This window comes from Sander vitreus, chromosome 5, assembly GCF_031162955.1.
Source record: "Sander vitreus isolate 19-12246 chromosome 5, sanVit1, whole genome shotgun sequence".
NCBI classification, from domain to species: Eukaryota; Metazoa; Chordata; class Actinopteri; order Perciformes; family Percidae; genus Sander; species Sander vitreus.
Genome location: NC_135859.1, coordinates 15,067,937 through 15,080,450, shown reverse-complemented (window position 1 = coordinate 15,080,450; position 12,514 = coordinate 15,067,937). Strand labels below are relative to the sequence as shown.

Here is a 12,514-nt window from a genome sequence, read left to right as displayed (position 1 = left end):
CATTTTCAGCCATCAGTTACTGAAATGAAAACAAGTGGATTGGGTGTTTTCACAGAGATAGAAAGCCTAGGCTGCAGCCAAAGATAACAGGGATAAACTCTTCCAACAGAGGCAGAGTGGGTGTTGGATGAAAAAGGACTGGCATGAAAAAAAAGCAATAAATACCTATTACTGACTGATTCTAAGAATAATACTGAGAGCTAGCTAATAGAGGGAGGATTTTAAGATATCATTTACCACACAACTCACACTGTACACACTAAAGAAGTATTTCCCTATGAAATATAATTGAATCCATTGGCATGCATTACCATGTACACACCATCAATTACTATGCCAGGGAGGTAAGAGCTAATCCTTCAGCAGAGTGAACCAGCTTTCTGCAAGAACCTAGCAGTCTGTTGTTCATTTCCCAGCTAATATATTGATCAAATCTCTACAATAGCTGCAACAGATAACACATTTAGCTACAGATAACATCATACCTGTAGCCACTGTGACTGGTCACTGTGTCCAGCTGTCCAAGCATTGACCTTGCCTTGTTTGTCCAACCGGGCCTTTCCAGGCTCCCAAGTGAACATGTCCATGTTGAGCGTCCTGAAGATGCTGGAGGCTGTGACCTGGTAGTCCTGAATATGGCCTGACTTCATTCCCAGTGGTTCAGAGCAGCCTGGCAACAACAAAAACAAACAGATTTGTTCTAACCTTTCTGACCCCCTGAAAAAGTATATTTTCAGTTCCGTTACCACATAGGAAAAAATACAGCATTACGCAACTATTACCACTTAACGCTGCTTCAGGACATCTTTATTTTCTCATCTTATACAACCTGTTTATGCAACCTGTGTACTTACAAGCTTCTCTTTATTGGTACTGAAGACAAACTGCTTCAATTACTCTTTATGCTGATGTTATTGATTTATTATCCATGTGATTGTATTAGATTTTCAGCTGACGGCTGGGGGTGTGGGTGAGAGAGGGCGAGCAAGCTGTCTGTACCTGTGTATTTGTAGTATATGTTTCTGATGTGATGCTGTTTTGTTTGTATGTGTTTTATAATTTTGTAATTATTGTTTATCGGACTCCCTCAAAAATGAGATGCTACATCTCAAGGGGCTATACTTTCAATAAATTCAAATTCAATTTACTCACCTGTTAGCTCACAACCGAGCAGCTCCATGCGTAAGGTACAGTGCCTCCGGCAGACTTGGGGGTAAATGCGCACGTACTGGGCAGCAATGGGAGGGGTGAAGGAGTTGGCTGATGGAGCGTTGTTATCGACATTTCCTCTGAAAATCTGTTGCAGGGGATGAAATAACAGCAGATGGGGGCGGGGAGGATAGTGAAGCAGATCAGTTTTGCCGTAATGTAGCAGTCTATCTGGCGCGGTCTCTAGTGTCTACTCCACACTCAACAAATTGCTGTCATTCAAGGTCAATGAGCTGGAATTACAGGGAAAAATAGACAATTTCTTGCACCATTTGAGCCCGTAATTCATAAGAACAGTGGTGTGTTTTAAATTAGTGCTCCAATTATATGGCTATACCTTCTGGAGAGTTTTATCCAAATGACCTGAGATAGTCTGACAGAAACTCTCTGATTTAAGTGACTAATGTACTGCATGTGTGAGGATTAGCGAGAAGGCAACAGAGAAGGCAAGGGAGAGACGGAGCAGTGTGTTTTCAGACATTACAGGAAAAAGGAGCTTTCACTGTGTGGCAACAGGTCAATGTGCACTAAAGTCCCCAACTTATATCAGATCAAGAATCAGGGCATGTAACTTCCTCAAACACACTGACAGGTCTTACTGTGCAGGTATTTATCCCAGTCTGCACATACGGTTACACTTCCACCTCCAAAAATACTGTATACAAATTTACACTCAATCGTGCACATTCCTGCTTTCTGTATGCCCAGTTTTAAAAACAAGACAGACAACACACAAAACTGAGATCACAGAATATTCAAGTCCAGACTCATTGTTCAGTGTAATAAATTTAGAAAAGAACGTCGGGTCATTTGGAGCTTGGCCAAAAATGGAGGACGGCCGTGGTTTGCTGTCAGGAATGATAGAACGCTTTGTGGCCTATTTGGTGGCCGTTCATCCCCAAATAGTATAAAAATTCAATCTAGAAGTCACAAAAGTGGAGGGGGGTAAGGGGCAGCAAGACGGGCCCGGTGTGTGCTAGCTAATTAAAAAGCCATCTCATCATGTCCTCCACCCTGCCCTTGACTGAGTGAACAGTCTCCAGTTGCTGTGTGTGCACGTGTGCGAGTGTGTGTGTGTGTGTGTGACTTTGTCTGTGTATTACAGAGTGAGAGGCTAAAGGGAAAGAGTGGAGAGATGACAATGGGTGTGTATGTGTTGTGTGTCTCACCATATCATCATCTTTGCCCTTGACTTTGTATGTTCTCCAGGTCTTCCCGTCATCACTGTAGGCTACTTTGTAAGACTTGATGTACTCTGGGCTGCCGATACGCTTTGCACCCTGGGTAATTAGGCCTGTGACCCTCATTCTCCTCTGCAGGTTTATCTGTGGAGTAAAAAAAACATTAAGAAATTCTAGCTTAATTTCAGTTTAAATGTGTGCATCTGTGACTGTGTATGTGCACAAGCTGTGTGCGCATGCAAGTCATGGGGATCAAGTCACCCCCTTGTATCTTTTCTGTCAGGGCCATCCATCTTATTCAGAAAGTCTGCGATCAAATGGAACATTTAATCAATCCTTGCGCTTCAGATCCAGTCTGTCAACCCTGTGCAGACTGTCAATATGGTGCCAAAGTAAAACGGCTTGGAGAAAACAAGAGGAGAAGAAAGAGCTAAGAAAGAGGTAATTGATGAATGTTTTGATAGATCCTGCTTAACCTGCACAAAGCAGGCTCGTTATTATCTAAGCATGATAGACAGTCCATTTTCACAATAGTGGATCTATTTCAAATATTTTCCTCTTACAAATTAGGTTTTTGTATGTGTACTATATGTTTAAGTTATACTTTTGTGTTTACATACCAGCATAGCACTACATATTCAAAATGCTTAATTTACAGACTTCACTTTCAATTGCAATTTGGTCTATAAATGCACATATACAGCTTTAATGTTAAATATTGCTTTTATTTCTTTATATGTTTAAACTAAGTGGCCAATGCTAAAGGTGCACATCATTAATGGCTGCAACATGATGGCTCCTAAAGGCTACCTCCATACAGGGCCAGCATCTCTCCTATGAGTCATTGTAATCTTCTATAACGTATATCATGGTTGCAATTAAAACATGTTAAAGAATGATACATTTTGAAGCATTCTTGTTTGATTGTCAGGAGTCATATTACACTAATTAAGTGGTGGTTGGTGCTTCCTTATCTCCACCCATGCTCCCATGTCTTTGCCCAAAATTGAATAACCACCCTCAGAGACCAACAGTACGAATGATGTTATACAGTATATGCCAGATGCATTTTTTTCTACAGCCTGTCTTAAACCCATCTTTTCTGGTTGACTACAAAAGTGGCTCACTTTTACTGTAATTCTGGTGAACTTGTTTAAAAATTTAGAGAAGTCTCTGGGGTTATTTTGCTATTTTTCTTAATGCCCGATGACAGCTGACAACAACTCACTTCACATGAAGAAGCCTGTGGTGACTAAGGAGCGATGCTATATCTTTTTTTCTTTTTATACAGTGAATATTAATATTGATACAAAAAGTAGGGCAGAATAACACAATGAATTTCAGTATCATAAAACTGTAACACATTTGTAATAGTCTGTGACAAATAAAGTAAGTAAGTAAAGTAACTAAATGGTGATGACAATTATTCATTAATCATTTTGGCACTACATTTACAACAAGCTTATTTTCAGGAACAAAGACACTTTGCCTTATCTAGCTCAACCTCTGACAAAATATAAAAACACAGCTGTCTAGTCTTCCATGGCTGCAGAACAGATGGGCAGCAATAATACAGTACTGAGTATTGAGAAAAAGACCATTAACCTGAAATGGCCAAACCTAAAGAAAGAAATGCAGACTAAAACAGAATTAAAATTACTAATATGAATTGGACTAGTATGGCTTGAGGTTGCATTTATTCTTACCAGATCATACATTCTAGACAACAAAATCCACAACTTAATGTGATGTTGCAAACAAACAAGACCATATTTCAGCTTACGTTTGTGAAGCTGAAGTCAGTTTATATTTAAGAACATTTTAAAGCTTATCCACGAGAAATGGGAATCTAATTTCACTGCCATTAGCATTACTATGAAATAAGGCAATTTACAAGTAAAATATTTGAGAGCAAATAAAGTTAAAGAAAGCTTAAACAGCCCACCAAGATATACTCTCATTTTCTGTTAATGAAAAAAACTCTTAGCGGTATATCCTGAGGACATTAGAGATTAGAGTAGTAGTACTAGTGCTTATGGATCCAGCACAAGAAAAGAACTGTTTATGTTCACCAACCTTGTCTAAACTGTCTAAACTAATGGGGTAATGTATAATAAGTCTATTGCAGTGATGGTTTCCTTTCTAATTTACATTTGTAGAGACAAATACATTTTTTACATACTTAAACCAACGTATCAATTATACATAAGGACCCCTCTTAGAGCCTCTTGAGCTGCGATGACCCACTCTTTCTCATTCAAAGCATTCCTTCGCTCTTCTCAGTTTTTCTCCATACTTCTCGCACTAATTAGAAGCCCTGTCACTAAAAGGCCACTGCCTGGGTAATTGGGGTGATCCTTCGAATTTTTAATGACCACTGAGAAACATATGTCTGTCACTTCAGGGCTAATAGTGAAGAATGTATTTGTTTGAGTGAGGAATCATTGAAAACATCCTCCATGGGCAGACCTTTGTCTACAGACTTATATGTGGCAGTTAAAAGGAAAATACCTCAGTTCACTTAAAACGCTTAAATTACACACAAATATTACACTGAGAATTGCAGATTACACCACAACAAATTTAGTACATAACATATTTGTTTGAACTAAAAAAGTTGTCAGTTTCTTTTTTTATTTACCATTTTCCTGCAACTAGAACTATTTGACAAAATGGCTATAATTCCAGAATGCATTGTGCAATTGAACCCAAATTTCGATGACACATGCAAAATGAACTCTAAGCTGAATATGATAGCATTTTTACTTGGCCATTTAATCAGTGGTCATGCCACTGAATCACTTCAGATTTTTCACACGCTATCCTCATACCAAGACATAGCATTACTATGAATGAAATATTTTCCAAAATCTGCATGATTGTCTACATTTTGATGCAGATCTTTATCAAGGTACGGAACACAAATGTCTTTTTAGTATGCACTCTCTACTGTAAGTTAGTGCAACAGAAAGCTAGAAGAAACACTGTAGAAGACAACGTTTAGAATGAACTCTTACCCTCTGACCATTTCACCATTTCCTTTTTCCTAAAACATGAAGTGTCTTGTATACAGTATGAAGTGCTCTGGGTAAAAGCAAGAGCCTTATAACAACTTCTACATCACATCCTTTCTGTTCATCTTCTCTTGTTATTTTTGAACACAAAGGAAGAGCCACTTGTTTGGATGGTGTGATGTAACCTATTTCCCCTCTGAAAAACATTCACTGCTGTCAGAAAATATTCAGCATGTAACCATAGGCAACATCCTGGATCTGTGTATGTCCTGTAGCAGTGTTGGAACCATCCAGTATATCCAGGGTTAAACATTATCTTTTTCAAGCAAAGGGTTTTCAGCCAACATGTGCTCAGAGACAAAGTCAGGGCCTACATGTAAATTCCACAGCCTTGTCAGCAAACTCCCACAGGTCACTACAAAGGAAATCTCCAAAATGGTGAATTTACCTTCAAACACGAGGAGAAAACGGCAGACTGGTGGAGGGCCTAAGAACTGCAACAATGATTTTTCACACATCCTCAGAAATCTCTGAATCCCCATTCGCTTAATGGCCCCTGAACACAGCATGGAGCCTTAAAACCTTTGGACACACCTTTTTTATTGTCTTCCGTTGCAACCCCGTTGCTGCAGGGAGCGCGTAAGTGCTTGTGCTAAAAACTTCCACTTCTGGACAAAGTGGATTTATTTAGGTGTTAGAACACTACTGGATCCTGGAAACACACGTCGTGCTTCAATGCTGCAGATAGAACAACACGTTCTCTAGAAGGAAATCGGACATGGTTTCTTCAAAGTCGACCTGAAGGGTTCCCCGCTGTCCTGGGGACCGTTAAATTTCTCCCAGTCGCTGATGAGTTAATAATGATCTGCCTCTGTTTTTCAGAATCTATGTAACAGAAACAACTAACTGCACACCCAAAGTAAGAGGTCAAAGTGTTCTGGACAGATTAGAACAGGGTGTGTTTATTAATGTAATAACTGCTAATGCTGCAATCGTGGTTATGACATTAATGTGATCTGATTAATAAGCCTACTGAAAAAGGCTGATTTATTAATCTGTTTATTGTGAATGTATCTCTGATCCAGATATTGTTGAAGTCGTAGAAACTGTGAACTGTAGCTTACTTCCCATCGTAGCACTACGAAATAGTCAGCTGTGCGCCGCAGAAAAGGAGCGGGAAATAACCCTCTCGTTAAACAAACCTCAGATTCTGCTGTAACGTCGAGTTAGTTAAAATCTTGAGTAAACGGAGAGAGCCGATTATTTCACCACCACAGAGATCAAGGTTTTAAGTGTTTTCTTCTATCAATCGTGTTTTCTCTCCTCTTCTCTTCTCTCTCTCCCTCACTCACATAGCGGCAGTTTAGTGTGTGCCTTTAACAACCACACGTTAGTCTGAGAGCTAACGAGCTAACTGACAAGCTTAGTCACGTGACGCTGCAACGTGTTCACTCTGCCCTCTTGAGGCTAAATCATGGATGTAGCCAGTAGCTAACACATAGCCTAGCTCACGAGCTAACGGCTAATCTGGGCGTGACCAAGCAACCCCCAGGTTTCGTCAACCCCCCCCTCCTCCTTGCTCTCTCCTCCTTACACACACACTCTCACACACTCACACACACACACACACACACACACACACACACCCATAGAGACATGATCACTACATGTCTGTTTGCTTTGTTTTGTTGTACTTAAAAGAAACGTATATTGGTTTTGATTGACCAAAGGATTTTTGATTGGCCATTGATAATTCTGAAGTTAATAAATTCTACTATACTTTAATTAGCAGTCGCCTGTGATTATTTGTATACTTATTGTAATAATTGCTGGTTGAACACAGGTAGTGCTCGAACTTCACCCTTCCTTTTGTTCCTTTAAAGAATCAGATAGATTAACCAAGTTAAGATCTGTATTTTAAAGGGAACACCACTAATGAGACTATTTCACAGTTCAATATTGGCCCCTGAAGTTTCAGGGTGGTGCCCCGTTTTGATTGTTTGTCGATTTGATTAAGTTATTAATAACAATATTCATAACTTTATTAATATTGATAAAACATCTTTGATAATTTGCCAATAATTAGATCTGTACACCTACGAGTACCCAACAGCAGTACTTCACACACTACCTTCAGGAAACACAAATGTGAAGCATCCTTAACATCTTTGGGACTGTTTTGGGACTGTCACTTTTAAGAAATTATCAATAAGGTCATGGTATTCAAAAATATATTTTCTAGCCCGTTGAGATCCCAGTACAGTAATGACTGGGATGTATTTATCGTGCTTATATATAACAAGGCAGGTCATGAACAAGTGAACCAGTGTCACAGGATGCGTTAACATGTGCAGATAATTCCAGTTCAAACTATGTTTTTGTTCTTTGGATTTATGTTTTAATCTAGATGTAGAGCCCAGTGCAATAAGAAACCCAAGTATGCATCATAACTAGAGCTGAAACGATTAGCCGATATATTGATTAGTTGACCGTCAGGAAATTAATTAATTGAAGTTAATTAACTAAATCTAATAATTGATCAATAATTCCTGTCATTTTTCAAGCAAAACAGCCAAAAATTCGCTGGTTCCCAATGTGAGGATTTGCTTTTTTCTTTGTCATGTATTAACCGAGTATTTTAGATTTTTTTAAATTGTTTGACAAAACAAGCAATTTGAATAGGTCATCTTGGGCTCTGTGGAATTATAGCAGGCATTTTTCACTATTTACGGACATTTCATAGATAGAACAGTCAAGTGATTGATCGATACAGTTACCAGCAGTATATTCAATACAAAAAATGATCATTAGCCGTGGCCCTTATCATGACTAAAACTTCAATTCTTCCTTTAAAATGTATAGTTCTGTTATGCTGAAAAAATTGATGAAAAGCATCAAATAACTTTTTATACTTTCATGTCAATGCTCTCCAGAGCTTATTAAGCCTTATTTAAACAGGCAAAAATATATTTATTAATAGCTACAGCTGTGAAAATGTACTTGACTACACAGTGGACTTATGGGCCTTTATATTGCCAAAACCACTAACGATTACCAAATATAACCATACCAACAAGCAAGATCTCAAATACATACATACAACGGTGTGGAGCATATAAAGTAAGAAATGTCCTCTGTTGATTACACACTGGGATCAAGACTGTTGAAGGAATTGCAGCAGTATTGTAACAATTACTCTGTCCTTGAAGGTAGCAAACAGCCCTGTGGCACTGGCAGTGCTGTGTAAAAAATACATGTGAGCACATACTTTACACACTAACACATGCACAGATTTAAAGAGCCTTATCTCTCTCATTGTGCTCTCTTTTTCTTTAACACTCGTGTGCAGACATTAGGTACATACACACATTTGAGATACTGGTGACTCATTGTAAGAATGGCCACTCCAACCAATATCCCTCCAAGAGCAGAGCGTATAAATAACCCAGACCGTGTCACAACCTCACAGTAATAGCCAGTGATATGCAATCATGCTATCATTGTGTTTAGTCATAGGGGCATTGCAAACGTTTAAAGGATTTGAAATGGCCTGAACAAACAGCTCAGATCTGAAACAACACTGAGATGCTGTGGCAGGACCAGGTATAGGCAGCCCCACCAACCACATGTCAGTGATTCCAAGCCGTTCTACCTGGGAAGAGGTGGTCATAACTGTTGAACAGACTGTTGAATTACTCATAGCAGACGTGTTTCTAGCGCTAGAGTGCTGCATTAAGTTTAGGCTCATGAAACCGGACTCCTTTTCATCTAAGAATAAGTTTTGGTAGGACATTTTAATGTTGTGATTATAGAACAAACCGTGACATCTCAACCACATAACAGACTGTAGAGTTGAATGTTCTAGCAAGAAGGTTTGCACTGGAATGAAAAGGACAGGCACAGGATTATAGTCTAAGCAGGTTACATATATACACGTATTTGCAAAACCCAAAAAATGCTGATGGAGATCTACATCTGAACATTAAGTCATTAACAGTTTACCTTCCGTTAAATTATGTACCCTCTTAGCCTTCACAAGTGATTTGGATTGTTTCATTGTTCCAACGCAGCCGGCTGGAGCTATATTTTGCTGATATTGGTCAGTCCGGCAGCATATTTCCCTTGAGTGTTCAAATGCAATTTTATGTGTGAGCTAGTCGTGGTGAGGCTGTGGAAAACAGATATTCACACAGCACATAGATGTGTGAACAGTAGCAAGCTCAATTCACAAACACACAAAGCAACATAAACACAAAGAAAAACATATACATGAATGCATGTTTCGTCTGCACCTCTATGATGTATTATTCAAAGGATGTTGGTCTGTGTTTGATTTGAAAGAGCTGACATTCAAAGAGACATACTGCACCAGAGAAAGCCTTACAAGTAGCCAGACAAATCTGATCCCTATCCTGATAGGGTTGTCATCATCAGTATAACCTGTTTCACATGACAGACATGCAAACGCATTCACATCACATCACTCTGCACTACAAAAGCAAACACCCACTCCTTAGCATAATACCAAAACACTGACATAACTGTACACCTCTGTACTCACTTCCCAATTATCCAGGCCCTCTGTAGAAACACACAATGCCTACAGCATCCTGCGCAACATCCCACGTGGCATCATTAAAGTCAAACAAACTGCCTGAATGTTTTATGTCCCGTCCTCCTCAGTCTCTCCATGTGCCAGGCTCCTTTTTCTCTCACTCATGTCGGCTGTTTCTTTGACGCTCTCTCTTTCTTTTTTTTTCTTTTTTACAAATCCATTTTTGCCCCGAGTTGCTTTTCTCTTGTTGTTAGTTGCAACTTCACTTTCTCCATCATGCTGTCACGCTGTAGTATGTTTTTCTATTACATTTTGTTCATGGTTCACTGTCCGTGTATCATGTATCTGATAACTGCCCACTACAAAGGTAGCTGTCAGCATTTCTGTCATCACAGAAGGGAATCAAAAATAAAATAAATGTAACAAAGCTGAAAAAACATTATTTATATAATAGCAAATTGATGATAGTTACATATTGTAACTCCCAATTCTATGAGTATAGACATAGCCCTCCAACTACCTAAATGATTATTTAGTTATTATTACTGCCACTATCTATCTATCTGGAATACTATGCAATCTGTTGGATGAAGGTGTCACGTGGTCTGGACAGAGCCTTCGGACTGGACACAAGTTGGGGTGACATTTCTATATCATAGCAATACATCACCTGGCAGTTGTATTATATGCCACAGCCGTTTTAGCATGGGTCATGATGTATGACTATTTGCTCAACATAAATCCAGACAGTTCTACTGTACATAGGTCATACACTGGAGCAGATCATTTCAGGTCAGGGAGCTGCAGCAGCTTAATGCCTAATGCAATGCAATTAGCTATTGGTCTCACAACGATTTAGCCTCAGGGGGCAACGGACAAAATGTCAGGGTTTCCGGTGTAGACTTCCTCTTCCGTGCGTTGCTTCCAGGTCTGATTAGTAACTTGAGATACGGGAATGGAGTTGGGAGCTGAGAGACAACGTCTCTATGAACAGATATCAGTATATAAATGCAGATTTTAAAAAACAAATAGCAAAATCATCAACAGACGAAAGCCTTTGGGTTCTGAGATTGAATTTCGCCGAATGCCTGCTCAAATGTGATAGGTCAATACTACTTAGGCCAACGGAAACGCTTCCGATACCAAAGTGTTGTCCCTTTGCCTACAGATTCTTCATTTATATGCATATATCTGTTTATAGAGATTAAATGCAATGACACATACAACATAGGTTTCTAGGGTTGTAATTCTATAATTACACATTGGAACTGATTGTTCTGCATTAAAACAGGCCCAATGAATTAAAAGCAATGGGCATTCAGGACCACAGTGGAATTTAACTTTTCAATATGTCTACTGTAGCTCTTTGACAATAAGCTGAGTAACAGCACGGCATAAAGGTTACCTTTAAATAAGCCTAAGTAATGGGAGACTTTCAGGTATCAATGCTTTGCTGCTTTTCTTTTCATTTCACAACCCATAGGGCTGTTTTGGATGAAGGAACCTAGTGGGTCATAAAAACATTCTAAAGCAGGAGGTCCTCAGAGTTGGTGCAGGGGGGCCGCCAAATTATTGTTTGATGGTTTTAATTTTCTTTTTAAATATGTTTGAAAATGTCCATAAACATGAATCCAACATATTATAATTAAAGATATTGTTTTTTAATGTAGGCTACACAACATTGATGATAGGATTAAAGCAACACTATGTAACTTTTCCCACTTCAGTCCCCCTACAGGTTGGAAGCGGAATTGTCCATTACATTACATTATGCAAGTTTGCCAGATCGAGTAGCAGATCTGTAGTTCGAATGAACTGGACAATGTAATGTAATGGACAATTCCGCTTCCAACCTGTAGGGGGACCAAAGCGGGAAAAGTTACATAGTGTTGCTTTAATGGCCTACAGCTAAGGTAGCCATAAGATAGCCATCCACAGATACAGTTAAGCTTTAAGTTACTGTGCACATTAAAACATGATGTATAAATATATGAATACGCCAACAACTTTTATTTTAAATGCTTAGTATTGTATGCACCATAACAAGGTATGTATAACGGATTTAGGCCTCCCTACATGTTATTGTAGGCCCAGTTTAATATGCAACTCAATTTTATACAATATATGTAGTAGGGGGTCCCTGCTTTGTCTCTTTTTCAGCTAAGGGGTACTTGGCCTAAAAAACGTTTAAGACTCCTGTTCTAAGGTATTTACAAAGGGACAAAAAGAGGGACATAATTGTTAAGCTGAATTCAATATTTGTTTGTCGATAACAGGAAACTAACTGTAAATATTACCGTTGAGTGTTACGCAGTTACAACTGTGAGCAAGTCACAACTAAACATCCGAACAAGAGGTAGCACAATTAACTGTTAGCAAACCATCACAACAGATGCAACAGCCACTAGCTAAAAACAGTTATGCCCTTTCACATTGTTGCTTACACTTGACTACACCTGCATCTGTTCAGCGCCCAGCTAACACTTATTTATTGCTCTTTATTACCAGTAAGTGAGACTTCACTTTAACAGTATGAGTAATTAACTCTAAAGTTA

General features: G+C 38.9%; 1 protein-coding gene across 2 annotated transcripts in view; it reads right to left on the bottom strand.

Annotated features, from left to right (window-relative positions):
* edil3a (EGF like and discoidin domains 3a) overlaps positions 1–12,514 on the bottom strand; it is a 132,179-nt gene that overhangs the window by 30,091 nt on the left and 89,574 nt on the right. For both annotated transcript variants that reach the window (XM_078250522.1, XM_078250523.1), the window contains exons 6-8: positions 2,379–2,534; positions 1,153–1,297; positions 486–670 (exon numbers count right to left, since the gene is read on the bottom strand). In XM_078250522.1, the coding sequence (XP_078106648.1) occupies positions 486–670; positions 1,153–1,297; positions 2,379–2,534 (486 nt within the window). The remainder of the gene's footprint in view (positions 1–485; positions 671–1,152; positions 1,298–2,378; positions 2,535–12,514) is intronic.